The sequence below is a fragment of the Talaromyces proteolyticus genome (assembly GCF_021365285.1).
Source record: "Talaromyces proteolyticus strain PMI_201 chromosome Unknown BGW36scaffold_4, whole genome shotgun sequence".
Lineage (NCBI taxonomy): Eukaryota > Fungi > Ascomycota > Eurotiomycetes > Eurotiales > Trichocomaceae > Talaromyces > Talaromyces proteolyticus.
Genome location: NW_025764280.1, coordinates 2481794 through 2505720, shown reverse-complemented (window position 1 = coordinate 2505720; position 23927 = coordinate 2481794). Strand labels below are relative to the sequence as shown.

At 43.3% G+C, this 23927-nt stretch overlaps 10 protein-coding genes across 10 annotated transcripts; 4 read left to right on the top strand and 6 right to left on the bottom strand.

Annotated features, from left to right (window-relative positions):
* The first annotated feature begins 30 nt into the window (after positions 1-30).
* BGW36DRAFT_460050 (uncharacterized protein) lies at positions 31-1019 on the top strand. Its single transcript, XM_046222079.1, has 2 exons — positions 31-570; positions 661-1019. The coding sequence occupies exons 1-2, from the start codon at positions 268-270 to the stop codon at positions 916-918; spliced, it is 561 nt and encodes a 186-aa protein (XP_046074685.1). The 5' UTR covers positions 31-267; the 3' UTR covers positions 919-1019.
* A 2102-nt stretch (positions 1020-3121) lies between these two features.
* Positions 3122-4660, bottom strand: BGW36DRAFT_425778 (uncharacterized protein; the record flags this gene model as incomplete). The annotated part of the gene is made up of 3 exons (XM_046220162.1): positions 3122-4044; positions 4094-4233; positions 4281-4660. The coding sequence occupies 3 exons, from the start codon at positions 4658-4660 to the stop codon at positions 3122-3124; spliced, it is 1443 nt and encodes a 480-aa protein (XP_046074684.1).
* Positions 4661-5050: 390 nt separating this feature from the next.
* Positions 5051-6698, top strand: BGW36DRAFT_317221 (beta-lactamase). Its single transcript, XM_046212578.1, has 2 exons — positions 5051-5209; positions 5334-6698. The coding sequence occupies exon 2, from the start codon at positions 5462-5464 to the stop codon at positions 6608-6610; it is 1149 nt and encodes a 382-aa protein (XP_046074683.1). The 5' UTR covers positions 5051-5209; positions 5334-5461; the 3' UTR covers positions 6611-6698.
* A 1225-nt stretch (positions 6699-7923) lies between these two features.
* Positions 7924-9535, bottom strand: BGW36DRAFT_447864 (major facilitator superfamily domain-containing protein; the record flags this gene model as incomplete). The annotated part of the gene is made up of 5 exons (XM_046221739.1): positions 9249-9535; positions 9088-9194; positions 8863-9037; positions 8037-8809; positions 7924-7989 (listed from the first exon to the last, which is right to left on the bottom strand). The coding sequence occupies exons 1-5, from the start codon at positions 9466-9468 to the stop codon at positions 7924-7926; spliced, it is 1341 nt and encodes a 446-aa protein (XP_046074682.1). The 5' UTR covers positions 9469-9535.
* Positions 9536-10130: 595 nt separating this feature from the next.
* Positions 10131-12025, bottom strand: BGW36DRAFT_425775 (uncharacterized protein; the record flags this gene model as incomplete). The annotated part of the gene is made up of 4 exons (XM_046220161.1): positions 10131-11000; positions 11047-11181; positions 11260-11823; positions 11966-12025. The coding sequence occupies 4 exons, from the start codon at positions 12023-12025 to the stop codon at positions 10131-10133; spliced, it is 1629 nt and encodes a 542-aa protein (XP_046074681.1).
* Positions 12026-12340: 315 nt separating this feature from the next.
* On the top strand, positions 12341-12958 carry BGW36DRAFT_395931 (putative GNAT family acetyltransferase; the record flags this gene model as incomplete). The annotated part of the gene is made up of 1 exon (XM_046218106.1): positions 12341-12958. The coding sequence occupies one exon, from the start codon at positions 12341-12343 to the stop codon at positions 12956-12958; it is 618 nt and encodes a 205-aa protein (XP_046074680.1).
* An 803-nt stretch (positions 12959-13761) lies between these two features.
* Positions 13762-15433, bottom strand: BGW36DRAFT_375327 (Sulfide:quinone oxidoreductase/flavo-binding protein). Its single transcript, XM_046215753.1, has one exon. The coding sequence runs from the start codon at positions 15215-15217 to the stop codon at positions 13856-13858; it is 1362 nt and encodes a 453-aa protein (XP_046074679.1). The 5' UTR covers positions 15218-15433; the 3' UTR covers positions 13762-13855.
* A 563-nt stretch (positions 15434-15996) lies between these two features.
* On the bottom strand, positions 15997-17217 carry BGW36DRAFT_425772 (uncharacterized protein; the record flags this gene model as incomplete). Its single annotated transcript, XM_046220160.1, has 1 exon — positions 15997-17217. One exon carries the CDS (start codon positions 17215-17217, stop codon positions 15997-15999), a length of 1221 nt encoding a protein of 406 aa, XP_046074678.1.
* A 684-nt stretch (positions 17218-17901) lies between these two features.
* BGW36DRAFT_425771 (uncharacterized protein) lies at positions 17902-20423 on the bottom strand (the record flags this gene model as incomplete). Its single annotated transcript, XM_046220159.1, has 2 exons — positions 17902-19928; positions 19988-20423. 2 exons carry the CDS (start codon positions 20421-20423, stop codon positions 17902-17904), a joined length of 2463 nt encoding a protein of 820 aa, XP_046074677.1.
* Positions 20424-22069: 1646 nt separating this feature from the next.
* On the top strand, positions 22070-23184 carry BGW36DRAFT_375323 (short chain dehydrogenase). Its single transcript, XM_046215752.1, has one exon. The coding sequence runs from the start codon at positions 22224-22226 to the stop codon at positions 23019-23021; it is 798 nt and encodes a 265-aa protein (XP_046074676.1). The 5' UTR covers positions 22070-22223; the 3' UTR covers positions 23022-23184.
* The last annotated feature ends 743 nt before the right edge of the window (positions 23185-23927 follow it).

Sequence of the window (23927 nt, the reverse complement as noted above, 5' to 3'; positions counted from 1 at the left end):
TGATTTTAATTACAATATTGGTATGGTGATAAAATTTTTTACATTTAAGCTATTACTAGAATGTTGGGAAATTTGCGATAGCTCATCTGCAGATGTCGAGGTTGACCCGCGCAACTATGGATTATCAGGCAAGAAATCGACGTTGATTCATTGCAGCAATCCGACCGTTATGATACGTTAAGCAAGATCAGCAAGCAGATTCTCAAGGACTTTCGCGCAGGCCAAGATGCACTGTTGGAAAGCTTGGACTCCCTAAAGACTTCGCTCATGAACAGACAGAACAACTCAGAGTCGTTGATTGTTGAACCAGGTGGTCGAATCATCACATCCACCGAACGACACATGGAAATACCGTCTCACTCTCAACAGCACCTTCACGACGGAGACCAGCTTCAACGGAGACACCAAGTCACGCGAGCAGACTATACACTTGTTGAGAAGGCGATTCTGAAGAGCTTTTGCTTTGAAGGTATTCATGACCGTCACGAATCTATCGTCACGGCACATGAGAACACGTTCGCTTGGATCTTCGAAGACCCTGCGATCCACAATCGACCATGGGATAGCTTTGTGGCTTGGCTGCAGAGTGGAAGTGGGATATATTAGATCAATGGCAAAGCAGCATCGGGAAAATCGACACTGATGAAATTCTTACTCAAGAACCCCATGTTGAAGGAACAACTGTTCCGTCAAATTCTCGCAACAATAGCTATCGATGTTGACTTTTTCTTCTTTATCGATGGGCTGGATGAATTTGACGGTGATCACACAGAGATCGCGGACTTCTTCAATGAGCTTTCCCTGATTCCTAAAGCCAGCGTCGACTCTTTACAAGCGCTGGGGAAGGAGTTGGCCAGCATCTACCTCAAAATCGGCCACGTAGAAGAAAGGAATCTAGAAATAAAAAGTCTCACTTGAAATAGTGGAGCCTACGAATGAATTGAATGGAGACTTTCAATAATGCTAAATTCACTTTTCATGGAAAGTCTATATGATATTTGTTTTATGCGAAGCTGGACAAAATAAAGCCTCATATATTCGTTTCACAGCTTAGAAATCGACATCCCTTACTCTTAGTATTACATAACCTGAATCTTCAAAGTGAATTAGAGATTCATTATTGAGCTAAAAGGGGGTTTCAAGTCACCTGCCATATACAACTTACCACAAGACTGTATAGTCCAATTATATGTCAGCTCTTTGTACGTAGTCACATATACTTTCCTCCGAAACCTGTCTTTGATGATTATTGCCTCCCGAATTTACTCATGCCTTGTTGGTTTTCATAGGCCTTTGTGTATCTGTGAAAGGTGGCTTTGGCTCAAGGAAATCCAGATACAAAGATTGCCTCCCTGCTACCCTGTCCTCCTTAGAATCTTGGTGTGCTAGACTTCTACTTCCTGCGTTTAATGTCCTTATAATTCTCCCGAGCTATATCTGCAATGGAATCATATCAATATGTATTTAATCTTTGTGTTCTTCTCGACAAAATCAAATACTTAGATTTACGTCAATCGAACCGCTATTAAAACAAAAAGACAATCTGAGAAATCCAGATAGTAACCCACCAAAAAAGGTATAGCAAAGGATCAATAATAATCCCAAATGTTACACCTTAGTATCGAAAAATACAACCCAAGAAGAGTAATTAATAAACGGCTACAAACGACACTACTAACCCTTGACGGGCTACACATCGAGTTGAAGATCCTTATCGTGAAACGAAACAAATCCCCGATTTGAGATCAACACACTCACTTGCTCTTACGTCTTCAATATTTTATAGAATCTATACTCGGATCCGTTCGGAAATTTTTCAAAATCGGCTGGGTAATACTTTCATGATCGTAGCCCTAATTCGAAAGCAGAAAAGCTTAATATTTCCTAGGCTGTCGCATTCCTAGTCAATATTATATCACCTGAATCCAGAAATCGTGTCTATAGAAGATAGAAATGATCACATATATAGATGTTCCAGGAATGCTCCGGTTAGTAATATGGCGTCTAAATTACGTACATTATAATTCGATAGTTATGTTAGTTATTGATTTGCCAACCATATATATGTCATAGTTGGGAAATGATAAATTGTACAACGGCTTTTCAAATATTTCTGTAAATATTCTGGTTATAGGAGATAGCGCTGCTTGATATAATCTTGCCATGGTAACGGAGATAGAGCTAACCTTGTACAGCTAGGTTTTATGACTAAGTGAATATTCTGTATTCCACTTTATGCATTATTACCAAGGGCCAAAACTGGGGGTTGCACTTCAAACTTAAAAGAGAGCGAAAAAGAATAGTATAACTTGGCCGTTGCTAATTCCACAGTTTGAAAACGACCTACTCCTCCACCGCAAAGAGTTGCATCTTCGAACGTGCTTACTCGACCAAACTGTAATTCTTGATATTGATGCGGCGATTTCAGATCCTAAGCATTCCTAAAATGAAAACTACACAGAATGAAGACTGTATCACTATTCTTCGGATAGAACACCAACCCTGAGGCGTTCCACCGGTCATCGCTTTGAATGTATTGATAACTTCTTGGATATTGAAATCAAATCCGAATGAAATCGAGTTTTTATGTTGCTTGTGATGTCTTTTCCTTATGAATGGCTTAGAGAGTCGGTCGTGGTCGTCCCACCAGGATGAGAATGATACCGCCCACAGCAATAACTAACCAAAAGGCAATTTTCCATCCCGAGCAGCTTTTATATTTCCGGTTGCTCATTGTAGCGGTTACAATTTGTATTCGAAGAGGCTAATATGGCTGCGAATAACCTTAATATACGTGAGAATTGAATAATCAATGGTCTCTTAGATTTGAGGTTGAGAGATAAATCGTCGATAAAAGTTGCGCAAATAATGGTAATTACATACTTACTTATAGGAAAGCATCCTTTGTTCGTTGCGGGATATTCTGATCGTTCATGAAACACTACGAGACAGATGTGTAGCGTGTGATATAATGAGCCATTATTTAATGGTAACATTGAGGAAGTCTCGAAACCATCTTCAACGTTTTAGTGTCTCTTAGGTTAATTCCGACCCACTGCAGAAACACAAAATGTCTCGTTATTATGAATAAGGATTAAATTGACATTTCCTTACAAGTAGATTAGAATAGTTCGACAGTTTCCTCAGGTATGCGGGGTCGGAACATTTGGACTTCTCCATCCTCGCTCAATTCCTCCTCATTTTCTTCTCTTAGAAATTCGCGCTCAAGCATGCACCATGGTAATCCGGCTGCCCACCTGACTCCTTCCTTATCTTTGACACTGCAAACCATTTTATAGGCTCTACCTTCGTGCCATTGAATTGTTCGAAGTCCGCCTCGCCAATCCCTTCTCTGGTCACCGACCACAATGTCGACCCTTTCAAGCTCCTCACCGACCTTGGCGTCGCGCATCAACGTGAACAGCTGATGAGCAGAATTGGAATCGATGTAAGGCTCGCGGTATTTTTCCTGACGATAACTATAAGATTCAACGTGAGGGTAATAGTTTCCGGGTGGATGCAGGTCGGCACCAATTTCCAGACCAAGGGTGAGATAAGTTACACTTTGTCCCTGGACAATGGCTTTTAGGTGCTCGAGTGGCCAGCTCCCATTACGATCAATGTCCAATCCGAGATGGGTAAGGTTTGGGCATGCTTTGTAAATATATTCTATTTCTGAGACACTTAGCATCGTGCGGCGATTTTCGGGGTCGGTCCCTTCGAATTGATGCAGTGATAGGCTTCGTAGATGCAGACCTCGATCCTCCAAAATATCTGTTATAGGAAAGAATGTACGATTGCCATGACATTTGCAGATCTTTGTGTTTGTTCCAACCAACTCAAGGGTCTGTAAACCTTCAAGGCTCTTGATGAACATAATATAATCGTCACGATACTGGTTGAGATTAGCTCGCAGCAAAAATCGCTTTACTTTTGGAAGCTTATTGGTTAGCCTGTGGAAGAAGATATCCTCTGGCCAGGATAGCTCAAGATCCTGGATATTGCTAAAATCCATCACTCGTAGCCATTTGTCGATGTTTGGTTCTATAAACTTTTTAGACTCAAATTTGCTCGAGTCACGCTTTGGGCTTACCAGGTACTGTGAGCCTACTGTCTGGCGTAAAGTTCAGGCCAAGCCCCGCCAATGTCTTCAATAACTTGTAGAGGACTGAAGTCTCCCATCGCTGTTTCTCGTACTCATATTCACGGGTGTTCATAAACTCGTATTCAGAGCTTGGGCTATTAGCAATCGATCCTAATGCAAAGCGTTGTAGACTTACAGATATAATGTCTCCAAGGGTGGAAATCGATCACCGTCGCCGAATTCAAAGGCAAACGGCTGGGAATCAACAATACATCCGTAGCTCCTGTAGGACAGCAATAAGTGCCTGATAGACTGGTTGGTCGTGAGCGTTTTATAGACTCCTTCCAAGCCGCTACCTCCTCCACCGTAGCGAATTACACCAGGCTCTGCAGGCGTAATAGGATTTCGAAGATGCGAGTATCGGTCACTCCGCTCGTGAGGCCATCTCATATTATAGTAGCTACTACCAAACCCGCCTAGCCAGTTTACTTCAGCGGCGTGTTGTGGGACGAGCAAAACAAAAGCAGCCAGCACAAGCAGCGCAACAACGCGCCACAGATGAGGCCACAATGCCATGATAAAATGGTAGATTATTGAGAAATCATAGAGACGAGACATATCGTTACTGTTCAGCAACATGTCGTCGATGCCTCCCAATTTCTCTGCCTAACCCTAGTCCAAAAGGGAGTGCAAACAATACAAACAGCGGAGATGCTAATAATGCTTGGCTGGCGATAATCGTTTTTCTTCTTACAGGAACTTGGCAGAAATGCACAAACTGGTAAATTCGCATTCTAGTATTAATGCTAGATCGAAATCTATTGAACATTATTTTATCTACGAGAAAAGGGAATTGTAAAATAAAAAGCACTCTTTCCCTGCTTGTCTGCTTCAAATGCCGTATCCAGAATCCAATAATGGAACAATGAAATGACATACACATAAGCATCACATCGACTGAATTAAGTGGGACTATGGAGGAGAGAGCTTCCGATGTTGATGAACACTAATCCTGCAGACAAAGCACAACTAATGCAAATGAGTATGATACGACCTCGGTTGCACATCATAGTGTCTGCCGGAATGTGACTTGAACTGCAATACCAACTACAAAATTGAGAGAGTGTAAGTTATATAAGCTGACTAATACGTTTGTTATTACTTGACTTCGACATAAGCTGCATATCCCCCTCGTGCCCCTTCCCCACGTTGTCTTACCGCACTAACACGGAGATACGATGATCATTAGCCTCGGTATGACTAGTGACTATCATCGGCACATCCCCCGCACCACCGAAGTCTTCCCCATGATGAAGAATAAAGTCTGATACATTTTATATAAGTAGGCAAATATTCATTTGCAAACCGTCGATCATAATGGACGTCCACGGGCATTGTGACCCCAAGTTCGATAGAGTTAGACAGCTCCTGCAGCGTAACATATCCTCTGGAGAGGAAATCGGGGCTTCAATTTGCGTTAATGTGGCCGGGACCAATGTGCTCGACATTTGGGGCGGTTTTAAAGACGCGAATTGCTCACAACCGTGGGAGGAAGATACATTGGTACTTGTTTGGTCAACAACAAAATGTCTTACAAACTTTGCTGCGTTGATTCTGGTTGATCGCGGCCTCCTTGATCCATATGAAAAAGTAGCCACATACTGGCCAGAGTTTGCAGCAAATGGTAAAGAGAATGTTGAGGTACGCCACTTTATGAGCCATAACGCTGGCCTTCCTGCATGGGAAGAGCCGATAACTTTGGAGGAGCTGTACGATATTTCTAAGGGAGCGGCAATCCTTGCGCAACAAAAGCCTTGGTGGACTCCCGGAACTGCCTCCGGGTATCATGCCATCACGCAAGGTCACTTAATTGGTGAATTAGTTAAACGCATTACTGGAAAGTCTCTGCGACAATTCATTGAAGAGGAAATCACCGGTCCGCTAAACGCCGATTTTCACATCGGCGCCCCGCAAGAGGACTGGGGACGCATCGCTGAGCTCTATATCCCGCCTCAGACACCTTTGCATAATACTCAATCTCAGTTAGACCCGGAAAGCATTGCAGCAAGAGCACTGGCGACACAATATTTCAAGGATGGAGCTACCACAACAGCCGAGTTTCGGAATGCCGAGCTAGGAGCTTGCAATGGGTTCGCCAATGCACGTTCGGTGGCACGTAGTCTTTGTCCTATATCGATGGGTGGAACCGTCGATGGAAAGACTTTTCTTTCTCCCAAAACATTGAATATGATTTTTTACGAACAGTCACATGTCAAGGACCTCGTTCTTCTCAACCACATTAGATGGGGCATCGGGTTCGCCTTACCTAGCAAGTTAAGTAGCAAGCCATGGATACCACAGGGTCGCGTCTGCTACTGGGGTGGTTACGGTGGTTCCATTATTATTATGGACCTTGACCGCAAGTTAACCATTGCATACGCTATGAACAAGCTAGGATTTGGTACTCAGGGCACTGCAAGGACGGAGGAATATGTGACCGCTATATGTAAGGCAATTGACAGTTAACGTTTGAGGTAATCAGTTGATCAACTTTAAATATACATATGTATATATGCCAAGTGATACTTGTACATATGTAGTTGATGGAATATGAGACTTCTAATCCAGCGGTTTATGTCTTGTTATATTTTATTTGTGTTTTAGCGATTACACTGGAAAACCGGTTATAGTTTGTACACAACTATACGGCTAGATCTAATATTGTCCATATAGTAATTAGGTGTAATAACCCCCACCTCAAAAATAATATCGAAGTTTCGCGCTGATCCAAAAACTGAGATTAGGCAATGGGACGACCAGAAGTACACAAGATGCGAAAGATTGGGAAGAGAATGTATTCGCATAAAGCCTAAGTGGAGATTTCGCCACACTATTTCAACCACCGTGCAAACAGGGTAGTCATTTACGGCAATACTGGCTTCTTTTAGGGTATATTATGTCTGACTAAAAGCCATGGTCCCTCGCTGAAATACAACAATGAAATACCAAGGCTTAGGGACAATTGCTACTCAATGAGGGAGCCCCTGACCATGTGTGGGTTAACCGACTGCTCATTATTGGCGCTCACATTTTACAATATTCTTGCGACACAGAGCCAGATCGGAGCCTGAAATGCCATCATCATTTTGTTGAAATGCTTAACCGCTGGCTCCAATCTCAACCGCTATCATTTTCTTCAATCTACTCTAAGAGATCAAATCGAAAGCATAGTGAATTTTCCCCCCCTGGTCTCTAGAAGATTGCCACAGCCTTGCCTTCCAAACCATATGTTTACTTCGAATTATCCTCATCTTCTTTTCGCCGCATGTGTGGTAGGTAGGTCTTGCTAGGTGCCAGTCTATGGATGACACGGATCCAAAATTAAGGGATTTGGTATTCGAGACATGTGGAATAGCACTGTCGAATCGCAAATCCTGGCCATGTCTCCTTACAGTGTGTATGGCCAGTAATATATGTTCCGATCGCTTCACGGATTTGAGAGAACAAGAAGTACTGATGGAAATCTTGGTAAATACGACTAGAGAAACAAATTATTGGCGAACCACATGACATCACAAGGAAATTTGAAGATGGCATGGGAGGGAGCCAATTGTTGCTATTTTAGTAATTAAAGGTAGAGTAATAAATGAATCTATTTTCTATATTGTTCTATATGACGGCTCACAAAATTAACATTTCTTTTTGTAAACATATACACTTACTTATTTCCCACCCACTCCCGCTATGCTCTATTACCTTTCGAATTTGCTTTGATAATCTCAAAAACAGTACGCCGGCCGAGCTATGATCCTTTCTTTAAATTTACCAAAGTATTTTGTTCATTTCTTAGCCAGCAGTCCAGGGCCAACTAATACGATCCGCGAGAGAACGACAAAAAGACCACCCTATAACCGTTAATATTCAATATTAAACATTCTCTGAGGGTACTTACTGCGATTAATGTGATACCACAAAAGATCTTAAGGCCGGAGTAGCCGCCATTCTGTGAAGTCACAATTGCCCCAGCAATCGGGCTACCGAATAAAACACCAAATGAGGAGAAGGCATACAAGGTGCCTACGCGGATGCCTAGCTTTTGAATGTCTGAGATTGAAGCTACCAAGGCAGGAATAATCGCCAGTGTCAAACCTGACGCGAAACCATATAGGATCGCAAAGGCAATCAACAGGCCATTGTTATCGGCAGGTAGCCATATCGCAAGACTTATAATGCCTGAGAAAAGCGTGAAGACAATGCATACATTGAAGACTCCACATATATCTCCAAGGTGGGCGGGAAGGATTCTTCCGAAAATGCTTGCTGCATTGACAATCGGAATGAGATAATTTGCAAGGTCGGTGGACATGCCTGCCTCCTTTGCCTGAACAATGATAAAGTTGAAAGGCAAGAATGCACCGAAGTAGATTAAAAGGGAACCGATAGCAAGCAGTAGAAACGGTATTTCAAAAAATGGAATGAAATACTCTTTCACCGAGAAAGGCTTTCGGACGGGAGGGAGGCGAGACTTGACAGCTATGTTACCGACTATCAGAAGCCCAAGAAGAAGGAATGCAGTAATGCGCATTGCCCATTGAAATCCGACTTCTGGAATCAAGTTCTGGACCATGATCGGAAGTATGACACCACCGAGACTAGATCCAGACACCATAATACCGAACGCGAGTGCTCGATGTCTTTTGAACCAAGTGCCTGCTGCAGCAACAGCTGAGCACTGTCAGCTTTTGAATATCAAATAACGAGAGTGTTGGTTTACTCACTGGGGTAAAATAAAAAGCTTGTTCCTATGCCACTGCAGATACACTGTGCAAGAAATATCTGATAGTACTCTTTAGATAGCGATATCATCATCAGCCCAAAAACATGTAAAAAGGATCCGATTAGCAACGGCCAACGTGGGCCGTAGCTATCTGCCATTTTGCCCGAAACTAAACCCTACTCAACATTAGCATTATAGAAGCCAAACGTATGTGCTATGAACCCACGAAAAAGAATAACATGAATGACTGTGCTGCTGGTATCCATGCTACAGTACTAGGCGAATAAGATGAAAGCTGGTGAGCTTGATAGTAGTCTTGAAAGACTCCAATGCCTATTATCTCGGTCAACAAATTGCATTACTACTCTCCAAAAATTGGTGTTATACAATTCACCCAACCCATGCTGGCAAAGATCGTGCAGAATCCACCGACAATACAAAACCATGCCTGAAAGCCGCCATCTGGGAAAATGTTTGGATCCGGCCCAACAGCAGTCGAATCTTGCAATTTCTCTGAAAGCGGTTCCGAAAGCTGGGGTTCGTGTTTATTGTTCCCCAAATTCTCCGATTGGTGATTGGCGGAGTCATCGTCTGCTTTTGACATCATATTGACACACGAAAGCAACACAAATTCTCAACTGATCATTTATTATATCAAAATATGAGAACCCATTGACAAAAAAAATCTAATTGTGGGAGCGATCTCCTTGGCTATATAGATATTTACGTCAATGAAGCTTGGTTAGGCTAGAGATAGCCCTAGTCCTAATGCGGTATCATCTTTCGATCACTATATTAGCGTCGCCAAGTGGTATCAGTCCCGCAAGCTATGCGAAGAGATCAGAATAACGAAAAGAACGCCGATAAGGGGGTTAACGTAATCGGACATCCACCCGCCACTGACTGTGTGTATTGCATATAAAATGGCCGTCTTAATGTCAATATATCTCAGTAAAATGATATATAAATTATAAAATAAAATGAAATATATATATACATGAAAACCTGTATTAATAATGTATTAAAAATAGATATTTGTTATATGCAATACACAGATGTCAGTGGTCGGTGGGTGTCCGATTACGTTGGCTAGTGGTCCGAATACTAATTAGTCAAACTACATGCGCTACCACTCTTTCCGTACGGCCCGATTTTTAAAGATAATCATAGTTTATCTTAAGGGGCTCAGAATAAGATATCGAAGAACTACTACTTGCGTCCATTACAGACACTTCGATGGAGTGGTATCCTCTTCAAGATTTGAATTTGTTATAATTGTTTAGTTGGTGAACTCCCTAATGGGTCGGCGATATCTACAAATGTCATCATCGATAATCCCCATTGTGTACCTGGGCCTTTTGTCTTATGTATATTTTGCAACCATAACCGCTCTCGCTCATGCCCGGAATGCAGCCGAAAATACTGGCGAGCGCTCCAGCATGCATAGGTTGTTGCGTGACCACCATATGTTCCCATCTCTATCCTATGATGATACTCCAGGGACTGGCATACGTAGCGTACCATCCTTGTTCCCTCTTCTTGAATTTCTTGTATTGAGCGGCCTTTGTCAGTAGTAGAACCTTCAGTTTTCCCTCCTGGAGGCCCCAACATGGTCGGTATGTCTACCGAAAATGGGTCGGCATGAGCCAGGGTATCATCAAGCTCAACACTACGACCCAGTCTTGCTTGCACAAGGTCATATATTTGAATAATATTGCTATACAGCTGAGTGACCACCGACCAGGACATCACTATCGCCACAGCGACGTTGATGGAGGAAAACTCGAAACAGAATGGAAAGATTTTGTTCGAAGAATCGACATCGGCTGGGTTAGTTACACGGCTTGGCACCAACCAAAATCGAGGAGTTGGCGAGACGTTCCAGAAATCATCATTCCATGATCTGATAGCCTGTAGTATAGCAAATATTGATTGCATAAGCGCTATGGATTCTTTTAGGAGAATGCTTGAATCGTCGATGGAAGGCAAAGCAACTGCTTTTTCGAGGATGAAAGGAACATCTATAATCATTTGATAAACTTCATTCAGGGCATCGCTGGATCTAGGATCGGTTATAATTTGTCCCCATGTATCAATTTTAAGAAATTGAGCCTGTCGGTTGGTCAAAGCCTCGAGAACCTGGTGGTTCGTTAGATGGAGAACAAACAAACTCGATGTGACTTACGCAGATAATCCTCAGGCGTGATAATAAGTGTCGCCATGCTGGAGTGATCGTCATTCCCGGATCACGCAATCGTAAAATCTCTGTGAGGCCGTGTGCGTGAATGCTCCAGCCATTATTCCCCTTACTAATGAACAGCTAATGAAATTCGTAAATAATACTGTACTCAAGATCCTGTGGAATTGGATCATGTCTTAAATAGTTTCCTGAACATACCTCACATGTTGATAGAACTAAAATAGCAGCCAATGTTTCTTCTCGTAACTGCCGGCCCGGAACGCCTAAATCTGAATAAAGCTGCTGTAGAGCAATATTATATTGGTCAAGACATTGATAAAGTGAGACATTGCCTGTGGCAGTAATATGGAGTTGAGCAAGGCAGAAGGCAAAGATCGAAGTATCCAATGACTTGCTAGGCTCGACTAGGTCTGTCAGGCTATACGCCCACGAATAGCTTCCGTCGCTGGTCTCTCCCTTGGGGCTGTTCGAAGCTGACTGTTTGGGAAGATATGTAGCTTTCAATAGTTCGACAGCGTACTTTCGAAACTCCTGGCAATTTTGGGAAGAATTAAAAAATAAGCGGTGCAACTCAGCCTCCGTTTTTGAAGTAGCTAAATTGTTTTTCAGCTGCTGCTGAGCCTTGAGCTCTGACAGCACTGACGTCGCAGTCGATGCTGGTCTTGATGGGGTTCTGTTCACAAAAATGAGATCTCGCCCATAACCAGCGCATGTTCGCTTCGAAGAAATGCACTTCAGACAAGAGGGTCGGCTCAAGTCGCACTAGTCAAGGCTTTCGGTCAGCAAGGTTTAATGGAAGGATATACCAACGGATGACTCAAATAGCTTTATTTTATGCATATGTATTTAAAATAAAACTAGCGGTAACCGGTGCCATTTTGTTCGGCCTTGGATGATTGCGTACCTTCACCCTCCTCTCCCTACAGGTGTTACAAGCCTGTGACTTTCCAGCAACTCCGACCATGTGGGACGATAAGAAGGCGGGGACATACTCATAAGACGCAATATGTGCTTTTGAAGGATCAAGTGCTGTCGTGATAATTGTCCCGTCGCATTTCCGGCTAACCAAATTAAGCCAAAACACCGAATAAAAACGGCATACTGTGACTCACAGCTAGTGACAAGGTCAGCATAGATTTCTTGCTCGACGCTAACCGGAAGGGAATAACCCAACTTCGTTTCAAAAGAATATGAATTATCAGGATTTCTTTCATTGATCCTTCAACTCGCCATCTACACGTTCAATACTTAGCAAGAATCACAATTAGATCTGCCCGTCATGGCTACCACCTTCAACGCCCCACCAAACTTCACCATTCCAACCGAACGCTTACATATTTCTTATCTCGAATCAGGAAACACGGCCCACAGTACCTTTCTCCACCACCTGTGGAATACGGAAGACTTTATTCAAGCGGAAGGAAACACAGGTCTGGATACGCCTGAAAAAACAGCCAAATTCATCGCCGGAAAAGTCCAAAGCGACTACAGTCGTAACAGATATGGTCAGATGCTAGTATCTCTGAAGCCGCATCCCCAAGCATCGCTAGAAGAGAGCAAACCAATTGGAATCGTATCTCTTATGAAAGGCGAGCCTCCTAATGCATATACTGCGCCTGATGTGGGATATACTATACTACCCGAGGAAAGTGGCAAAGGGTATGCCACAGAGGCAGCAATTGGCCTGATCGACTATGCAAGGAAGGAACTCGGCGCGGATGGAGTTTTCGGATTTTGTTCTGCGAAGGATAAGCGGAGTCAACGAGTTTTAGAAAAGGTTGGATTGGAGTTTAGAGGAGAACGACATTTGAAGATATTTGGAGGTGCGCATAGTGCTGTCTATGCCTTGAAAGGAATGGCGGAGGATTTGAAGGCTTATGGGATAGATGATGAGTGAATCAGGTTTGATACTACCCATAGATGAGGAGGTGTGCGTTGACGGATCGTGTTACATTCAATTTGAGATCGGTCAATCCCAGGCGCTCCATCAATGGAAAGGTCGGGAGTTCAACGAAGAATATTGTGGAATATCTTCTCACCTTGCACGTCGAAAAGGAAAACTCCGGTGATAATCCGCAAAGAGAAAAATATTTTCAATCGCATTTTCTATCAAACCATCGTCCTTGTCTCAAAAACGGCGGTTTACTTCAATGGACAAGAGAGCCATTCACAGAATTTATCATATACTCAAAAGGGAAAAGTGGTCAAATTTGGTAAGTCTTTCTTGAAGCTATAATACTCGCAATATGTTTTGCTAATCAAAAGTAGACAATAAATAATCACTAAATTGCGATTTTCAACGCGTTTGATTAGTATTTTTAGAAAACCCATATCTACAACTTCCTTTCCCCCTTTCTTCTTACTTCATCATCTCCTCTACTTGAGGACTAGTGCTATCGTTATAGTTCACTCCGCATCGATAAGAGTCACTTGGCTTGTACGCCCTAACTCAGTTGCAACCGACGCGCAAACCCTTGGTTCAGATATTGTACTGCATAGTTTAGGCTTTTCAATGAACCAAGGACATAAAATTTAGGTAATCCAAGGAAAAGTAATCATAGTACCCGTAATTTTCAGGATATTTCACTCGGTTGAATACGTCGTGCATCTATGACTTTCAACCTATACAAAATATTTTCTTACATTTCAGCACTACTTCAAGCACCGACGATATTGTCTACTTCCGTGATTTATAGTAATGTCATATTTATGCAGAGGTAAAAAGCGGGTATGCACAGAAATCTAGTTTTGATCTAACAACTATTGTAACAAGTTCTATCTTCAACACCTATCTTTATTGAATCCAACCCTTGGGACCACCCCAGGTACCTTTCACCATAGAATTATAATACACCCAGGGGAAGAAGTCTTTCTTCAGGTGGTAGAATGCACGCTGTGGAGTGGCCTGATCAATTCCGATTTTATTGAAGGTCTCCTTAGGTTCACCGCCATATTTAAATTCGGCGAGGAGAACTTTACCATATTCGGTTAACAACGGGCATGACGTATATCCATCATATGTTGCGTCGAGGCTCTTTCCTTCTACGGATTGCAGCAAGTTGCGTACCAAGACAGGAGCTTGCGAGGTGATAGCTGCCGCCGTCTTAGCAGTTGGGAGGCTCGAAGCATCACCGGCGGACCAGATATTGGGGTATTTAGTATGGCGAGTAGTAGCAGCATCAACATCAACAAGACCGGCCTCATTAGCAAGGGGGCTGTTCTTGACGAATGCATAAGGTCCCATCTTTGGAACGGCGTGTAATAGATCAAATTTCTTTGTGACCTGTTTGCCATCTGGAAGTGCGAATGTTGCAGTATTACCATTGATGGCAGTTAGATCGTGTTGAAAAAACCCTTCCACACCTCTTTCCTTTCGCAGCTCCTCAAGCTTGGCGCTGTATTTGGGTACACCAAACATGGCAGGAATTCCGGTTGCAAATCCAATATTGATGTCGGAATTACCGGTAGCATTGTAGAGACCAGCCTTTTTCCAGTGGTCCAATGCAAGCCACATGACCTTTTGTGGAGCACCTGCGCATTTTATAAGCCCGGCCGGTTGGGTGAATATGGCAGTTCCTTTTCTCAGCTTCTCAACGGTACGAAACACCTTGTCACACGTATCATAGCCATAAATAGTTGAAACCAAAGAATCTGGATCAGCTAATGCTTCAGGTAGGCCTTTAATGCTCTCGTAATCGATATTAATACCCGGTGCGACGATCAACTGCTCGTATCCGATCTTGTCGCCGTTTCCAAGGGTGACTAGATTCGATTCCGGCTGGAAAGTATCAACGGTTTCATTGTAAAACTTGAATTTTGGATCAATTAAACTGTTGAGAGGTCTTTGTAGCTCCTGTTTCGTTTTCAAACCACCACCGACCAAAGTCCAGCCAGGCTGATAGTGATGTAATGTCGCGGGGTCAACGACAGCAATATCATCTTGCACAAATTTGCCTGATCGTAAAAGCTGGTGGCTGATAGCTAGACCAGCGGTACCACCTCCGACGATGACAATTTTGTGATCCCTAGAAGCAGATGTCACAGGCGATGTTGGTGCTACTGTAGCGAAACTTCTGGTTGCTGACGAAACGAACTGCGCGGCGGTCGCAGAGCGCCCCGCAGCAGAGGCTGTTTGCGTAATGCAGCTGCGAAACATTCTAAATTGCAGTGAACACGAGAGATTGGGTTCTGGAGAGAATTAGTAAAGCAAGATCTTTTGTAGCCCCGAGCACATAGAAGTAATGAAGTAATGTGATGACAAAAACTTGAAAATGAAATCGTTCAAGACAAAACTGGCAGTGCGGAGCTAGGTTTTCTGCTGGCAGAATCTGAACCTATAACCCCACCGCCTTGTTAATAGACTCATCATTGGCTATCATCTTAGTTTTCTGCCAGCAACACCACCGAGGAGCTATTTTCCAACGGATCCTTTGCATTCAGCTCTCGACTGATAGAAATGCTGATAGCATTTCCTCAACTTATAGTACATCTCAGACCGCTATATATGTCTATGGAGATACGTGATGGCTTTGCCAACTTTGAGTAACAGACTATTTGGAAGGCTGAAGTACTCTTCTGCATTCACCGCCGACCTCTAGGGTAGGCGGTCGGGGAAATTTTATAGTTTTAGCCAATCACAGCTCTCAGAGATGATGCAATTTCGATCTACCAAAGTCCCAAAATTACATAGCTAACCCAACTTCCATTGGTCAAACAGCTCTCTTGATTAAATGTTCAAAGTTTGATGCCTGAGGCCTGCAGGCAAACAATTTCCTTTTGATATCAGGCTGTAGATATGTACTTACATTTCAAAGAAAACTGGGTTCAGTTGACGACATTGCTTAAAAGTCTCTGAGTTGATAACATAAAATTGGTTAGTGCGATGCCCACGTGTATGACCCTTGAACGTCCTATATCTATCAATTGATATATCACTCACGAATTACCTGGATATCTTGATCTACTGGCTACTTGAACTTCTCTCAATAGGTCTGGTGCTACAGAGACGGGTATCTGTGACCTTGCTCCCCATTTCACGCACTCAAACGGATTTTCCATATCTCCTATCCTTTTGCGAATCCAGCTGGCTTTATCTAACACCTTTTTGTCCACCTTTCCATAAGGCAATATTACCAACTGCATTCCCTCTAATCCTTGATATACGAGCGCCTCGCGATACAGTCTTTCTCTCCAGTCTTCTTCATTAATATCATCTTTCACTTCAATCTCTCTGCTTCGATTAAGATATTGCGAGAGAGCAGTGAAGTCAAACTTTTCTTCTTCCGGTACAGTTCTAGTGTCACTGACAGTAACTATAGCTTTCGCCTTCTGCCACATTCGGTGCCAGCGCCGACACGCGAGGATATGCCGCAACGCAGTTTGATCTTCCTCTATTACACCTTCTCCCTCTAGGTCTGGTGCATAGGGGCCAGTACTTTCCACCTTAAATATTTCCCCCCATGAGCGACAGCAAAGGTCCGGTATGCAATATTTGATAAATTCAAAGCGATCTTCTTGAGTGAAAATTACATCCTCAAGCGGCCGATCATTCCCACCATTCCGCAAAAACACGTCCATAGTGGATCCAAAAAGCTCTCCGTATATAAGAATTTGCATCGTTGCCCGACCAGAGTCGGTGTGGAGTGTTTCGGCCTCTGATACACCGCCATTCCAGAATCTCGGAGTTTTATACCACTGTTCCCCGGCCATGCGATCGATCGCGTCTGAGAGAGGGTTTATGATACTAAATCGCATCGCATGCATTCGCCGAATTTGATCCAGTGACAAGCCAAATGGGGCGTTCTGCAGACAGAAATCGTACAAAGAGTCGATTCCCCCCCGAAAGGCCTCAATCAACAGCGACTTCCGCGCCGTAGGATCCGCTAAAGTCCATGTCGCGATTTGACGAGCCAGCGATAAAATTAAAAAGTGAGGATGCGGCGAGCAGAAGGTCGGGGCGGACGAGGCGAAAAGACGAAGGATGACGCGTGGAGAGGTTTGCTGGGTGATGATTTCGTGAAACACACGGCAGGCCGAACCCAATGCGAGCAGGTCTTCAATGTTGGACAGTTGCGACACAATAAGGAGCAGCAGCTCCGTGGGAACCGTGGTTATATTCATAGTATTATTGGTACCTACATTGTGTACAGTCGCCATGGTAGGTAAGCTATCTGTCGGTGGGTGGAAAGACTAAGATATCGAGGTACATAGGCGGTGGTAAGACAATCTCCAAAGCTTGGAAAAAGGACCCTGATGGTCTGGGCTGTAGACGCCTGCAATAGGACACACAGGTCACCCCATATGCCGTACCCACACCGATTGGGTCGCCCCTGACTTCGATCCTCGGATCAGCCATCTCATCTTTTTTCAATATCATCAATAAACCCTCTGAGCCTGCATTGCATCGGGGTAAACTTTTTCCTTGTCGCGGAATACTATTAGAGCATCGAATGAATGATAATTCATAACAGTGCCCGATTCACTCGGTTACGTCATGGCTAACAACACAACACCGACAGCTTGAGGAATTATGCTGCGTTATGCTGAATGATTGTCGCTTCACTGTGGGATCTTCGAGGAGAAATTCATCATTTCTGAAGACTGGAAAACTGATAGAAGCACGATATTGCGGTACGTAAGGATACATGGTTTGGTGACGCAGATTATATTCCAGTGCCTGAGGCATCAGCTACCAGTCTACAGGGCCGTAATATCTTTATGGCTATTTATTATGAAAATATGTGAGTAGATGGGCGGTATTAAGATCATTATAATATGTTTCAGCAAGTCCCGACGCCGAAGAAGCCGAGAGAGTACTATCATTCGTCTCGAATACGAATTCTAAAATAAATACAGTGCTTTATGAGTCAATGCTTTCGTGCTCATAACGAGGAAAGACGCTGTTTGCCACGACGGAGGACTTGCCCTTGTGACAACGTCACTAATTTTTTCAATACCTTGGCGAATATTTCCAGAATTTACTACAAGAAAGTCGGCATCATTGTTGTCCGGATGTCCGACCTGGATATCAATATTGGGACATAACTCTGCCATAACCCAGATGACGATAGCCGCATAACAAAGCGATATGACTGAAAAAATATCAATACCCTGATCGTACCTCAAGCTGGAATTGGCCAGGTGACTTTGCATCATGAGGTATTTTTCAGCCACCGCCCAGACGTGACATGCATGTAGTAAGGCAACTTTGGCTGCATCCGTGGTAGCCCACCAACAGACTTTTCTGAATGCTCGTTCTTGAGACTCCGTTCTCAAGGGTGAGTTATTGTCATAAGACAAGATTTCCTGAAGCACTACAAGATCCGCGTTGCTTCTGATGTAGCCCATATGATATAATAGCTGTGCCGAGGGGTTTCGTAATTTATCAGTGCCGTTGTGACCAGCTGCCTGGAATTTGTCCTGTACAGTTTTCCATTCATCAATGTGACGCAGAATCTTCGATAAAGTCAGATCCTCAATGGGTGTTTGCCAGTCCGTGATAACAACGGAAGGGTCGTTAGTTGATAGCTGGTCAGAGTTCTGAAAGTTTGAGAATAATTTAGAGCTATTGTGGCATGAGGTAAGAAGAGATATTTGAAGTCCATATAGAACGAGCTCGTGTGTATAAGGATCAAGAAGAGGAATCTGGCTTCGGTCCCATTTTGTAATGGTGCACATCAGATCAGAGTAAAGCGGATAACAAACAACCTTTTCAACGACCGAGAGAAGTTTATCCCTCCATTCTGGTCCTACATACATCCATACACCATGATCGCATGGAGCTCTAAGACGCAGGTCCTCCGCTGCAATAATAGGTCGTGTGTTGAAAATTATACTGGAGAATACTTCACAACGCAAGAAGCCAAATGCCATTCTTCTTCTTCGTTCCATACGGATCCATTGTTGAAGTTTCTTTTCCGTCTGGTCATGGCAGATCTCCAAAGTTGAATCTTTGAATTGTTGAGCAGGAAGTTCGAGAAAAACACCAATCCTGCGTGCATGGGCGACAAGAATGGCACTAGCGTGCTTCACATAAGTGGAAGCTTGTGAGTCTCCTCGATAAAGAGACATGATTTCACTGAGTAAGAGAGCTTCAAAAATAGCCTCCAGTTTTGTTTCGATATCCGCACACAAAAGACAGCAATCAGGAAGAACTGCGCATAGCTCCTGATGTAAAATAAGGCCGTACGATGCTGCACTGGGGCATCCAGCATACATAGCTCCAATTGCAGTCATTGTTAAATAAAGCAGAGGCTCAACCGCATCATGGTCAAACCCCTGTCGCCATGATATTGGCCATAATGGTGAAAAGTTATCGAAGAAAGAAGTAACAAAAGTGTGTAATAAGTGTGTCTTTTTCCCTTTCATCCATGCAGAAAGGTTGAAATTGTCTAGTATCACGTGAGAAAAGGAACGCCGTTTACGACTGCGCCATACGGCATCTTTTATTTCAAGTTCCACGAAGTCGGCGGCAGCTTGTTGGACCATATCGCGAACGACATTGTGCGATATCGCCATAGGTAGTGCTAGTTCTTGAAACCAGTTGTTTGCTGGACCTAAGGTTTGAAGAACTGAAAAAGTTGAGGGATCGGTTTGCTTCAAGCTAGGATATCCGATGCTGTCTGTTAAATGCAATGGGCCGTTGAAGCTAGACCGAGTCGTACACGAGGGGACAAGTTCAGACACCGCGGGAAAATTTACAGCATGTCTCGCTGTCAAACTGCGGTTTGTTTGTGACTGAGATAATAGTAAATCAATATCTGTCAGTAGCAACTGATTGGAGCTTGACAGTGAGGTGAATGTATCCCCGTGTGGCACTATTGGAAGAAAAATATTCGACGCATCTGATTGACTGCGGCTAGGTTGCTCTATTACGCCAGTTTAGTTTACTTTATCACTGTGAATATCTAGAAAAATATAACCTTACGATTTTGGGGTGAATCCGCATCTATGCTTTCTGATGGAAGTCTTGCCTCATGCGTAACGTTTTTGCGTCTTCCCCGGAAGCCCTGAATGCTTGGCCGTGACACCTGGGTCAGATAAGTACATTGTTTCCCGGATTTTATGCAGCTTTGACATGGGTAATCACTGTTGCAGCGAATTTTATTCTTGCGACACTCATCACAGGCGTGGATTGCGCGTTTGCGCTCCGAGAGCTTTTCGGTATTACCATGCACTTGTTTATGTCGTTGCAAAATATCCTTTCGCGAGAACTTTAGATGGCAAACCTCACAGGAGTACCAAGCATTTCGGTCATGGCTCTTTTTGTGTCGCAGAAGTGCACTTTGGGTCGAATACCGGCGGGTGCACTGGTTACACTGGAGTGTAATACCAGCAATGTTCTCTTTTTCGCGGATCTCCATTCGTAAGTACTTTCAGAGATTGATCTCACTTTAATACGTTAACAAACGACTTTCTAAAATCTTTCATATCCACACTCTTTTGTTATTGAGAGATAAAAGGCCCCTTGAGAACCCAAAGGTGGCAAATTATAAATTGTCGGCGTTGAAACATACTTGTCCGTGTTTGTCCCCATGTCGGACACTCCGGAAAAAGAAACTAGGATGATTCAACACTCGGCCCGTGAAGATCCCTTCTAGAATCTGAGGCATGCAGCAATATCATATTCAGAATCAAAGGTGACTGCTATCTGCGACCATTCAGTCGTCGCACTTGAGGCCTGCAGTACAATCCGTTCAGCCCCTCGCCCCCTAGCAACTTTCAAATGACATGGTTACTATTCTTGCCTCCTCTTCGTCAAAAGATGCAAGTCGCGGCGACGAAGTTTCATCATTGCGGCTGAAAATGCTGACAATGGCAATAATCATTAGGCCTCCGTTGGCACACGCTATAAGGAATAGCCTTTGGATTTATCATCCTTAGTCGAAATGGGCCAAAATAGTTTAATACTGACATGCGATTCAAGGGCACCATACAGAATATTGAGAAAACCCAGCACAACCACATTTGCCGGACCTGCCAAGAAGCCCCCCACTTGGTCTTCGTATAACTTAATTTGGTTCTTTGTATACCACATTTGCCGATATGTCGGCGACTTTTCTCATACTGAATTCTTCTGCAGGGGTGATCGGCAAGTTCGCAATTGTTTGTCAAAATTTATGGCGACTTGATATTTCTAGAAATCGTGTATTTTCAATATGGAACTTGAAAACTTGGCAAAGATCAAATTTTTTTGGTCCTATAAGCGTGTTAAATGATATATTGACATTGAATATTGGTAAACATCTCACCTATCATCAGATTTCAACCCCGCTTTTTACATTCGCCACTTTTTTCTATTTCGAAATGGAAAAAGTCTTGTAGGGCCGCAACGAAGGAGGGTGGACATATCAAAACAGAATATATGAACATTGAAGGTGTGAGAAGGGTAGAGACAAAAATAAAGAGATATTGCTGGGGGTGTAGAAGTATAAATACATGTATAGCGGACAAGAATGACGATTAGGCCGATTATCTCTCATTTGGGATCGCAAATTTTTAACGATACTTTACCAAGAGGAAAAGAACTGTATATTCCACTTTTGCCGTAGTAACTGCGTTGACTATTTCGTTGACTCGTGATTTCCTAATCGTAATAGTCCATGCTATTATTATGTATTACATAACAAATTCAACAATTTGTCTGTTGACAATAAGTAGGTCGTCCTTTGCTTTCCGAGTGGTGGTTAGTGGTGCATACTGCAATTTCTGATGTCAACATAGTTGATCAGTTGATGTTTCTAAAAACAACTTCGACTAGCCCTGAGAATCAACTAATGGAGAAAAGGCGGAAGAATAGAGGCAGCATATGATAGCCATAAACTCGGGATATCATTATTCATAACAAAGATACTCAAATATTAAAACCGATGAGTCGAACTGTGAGGAGTGAAGTCTATCACCTATTCACATATTAGCTTGTAATCCCAGGTGGTGACTAAGAATCACGATGAGAGCTCAAATATACTTTTTGAAAGTTTTCATCACAAAAAAAAAGCATTATACGCATGCCCAAAACACTTCTCGGGATACTTGCGAACCCGATCGGAGAGGCGCCGAGTGGAATGTCGGCCAACAACCAACCCCGCACAAGGATGGACTGACTAATTTGATCTGCACGCTGAAGGGAACTGAGTTGCTTCGTTTTAAAATTCAGCGAAATTATGACCATGACATCAAAATACGCATCATATCCTAGCCTTCTTGACCGCGTTGTGGTCATCACTGGCGGTGCAACTGGGATCGGCGGTTCGCTTGTGGAACATTTTGCACTGCAGGGCAGCGAAGTGATATTCTTCGATATCCAAACAGATGCAGCCCACCTTCTGATCGAAAGCCTAAAGCAAAAAAGCAAAACAAATACAAAAATCCTTCATATCCCTCAATTCATCCACTGTGACGTTACCGATATCAACAACTCGCTAAAACCTGCCTGTGAAAAGATCCTCCGAAGCAAGACTGTGGTTCACGCAGTGATAAACAATGCAGCCAGGGATATGCGACAGGAAACATCATCTATTACAGTTGACGACTGGGATAATAGTTTGAATGTTAATTTACGCCACCACTTCTTTTTGACGCAATTCCTGACCCAAGCATTGATTGACAGTGGCTCAGGCTCGATCATCAATATGGGCAGCATCACCTGGGCAGTCCCAGCAACAGGACTTGCACCGTATGTAGTTAGCAAAGCTGCGATTGTTGGGTTGACAAGGACGCTGGCGCATGAGCTTGGGTCTAAAGGCGTACGAGTTAACAGCATTTTGCCAGGAGCAATTGCTACCGAGAGACAAAAGAAAGAGGTTCTAACTGACGAGTATCAAGAATGGGTGCTGAGTCGGCAGGCGTTGAAGAGGCTTCTGCAGCCGGGTGATGTTGCCCGCATGGCATTGTGGCTTGTTGCAGATGATAGCGAGGGTGTTACAAACCAGGGATTGGTTGTCGATGGAGGGTGGGTTTGAGACAAAATTTAGAGACCCAAGTGTCGTTCAATCTACATAGCTCGAATTTCTGAGCGGACTTCTCCCTTTCTGAAAATCGATGTCGGAAGATCTGAAAATGTCCCGTAACATTCTAAATTGTTGTAAATACTACTATTTGCTTGAAACTATTTGGAATTGCAAGAAAAATACTAAAACTACTGCCTATAAAGCCATAAAGCGGCACTTTATGGACTAAAATGAGGTTAGACAGAAACGAAGTACAACCTGTGGCTGTCGTGGCAATTATGTTTAAAACCATCTAACCACCTTCAGGAAATCTCGGCCAGACCCAGTATTGGATCTTTTCGCTGTTATATTAGTAGGTGTGAATATTTGTGAGTGTTGGATGTTTTCCTTCGTGGCAGTGTTGGAGTTTCAAATGTCGATCATTGGACAGCTGTCAGCGGCATGGGTACTCCTGACCAATGACAAATAACTTTCACGCACCCAAAAATGACTCATTTAAAATTAGAAAAATATGAAATATTACCTGGCTAGGCATATAAAATGTTACTTTCTCTCCTCCCAGCAACATTCGTTCATTCTTCATCAATGGCCGATAATGTCTCTGCTTACCCTGCCCAATGAACTTTTACACACCATAACCGAATTTCTAGATTCACAGAAAGATATCAATGCATTTACTCAAACTAATGCCCGCTTATACATACTTTTAAACGAGTTCCTATACCAATTTCATGTGCGACGTTATCAATATTCCGAGCATGACGCCACACCATCAGCCCTACTATGGGCCGCAGAGCGCGGTCAGTTTAAAACTGCTCAGCGTTTAATCCTGAATCAATGTGATGTGAATCTGCGGGACCACTTTGGTTTCACATCTCTATTCCTAGCTGTGATGCACAAGCAAGATGAAATCGTGCA

What these genes read in the sequence shown, in the direction of transcription:
- BGW36DRAFT_317221 (XM_046212578.1), top strand. Translation starts at nt 5,462, where the DNA reads ATGGACGTCCACGGGCATTGTGACCCCAAGTTCGATAGAGTTAGACAG.
- BGW36DRAFT_375327 (XM_046215753.1), bottom strand. Translation starts at nt 15,217, where the DNA reads ATGTTTCGCAGCTGCATTACGCAAACAGCCTCTGCTGCGGGGCGCTCT.
- BGW36DRAFT_375323 (XM_046215752.1), top strand. Translation starts at nt 22,224, where the DNA reads ATGACCATGACATCAAAATACGCATCATATCCTAGCCTTCTTGACCGC.
- BGW36DRAFT_460050 (XM_046222079.1), top strand. Translation starts at nt 268, where the DNA reads ATGAACAGACAGAACAACTCAGAGTCGTTGATTGTTGAACCAGGTGGT. An exon ending in ATCGACCATGGGATAGCTTT is followed by an intron (nt 571 to 660) that starts GTGGCTTGGCTG and finishes TTCTTACTCAAG; the next exon opens with AACCCCATGTTGAAGGAACA.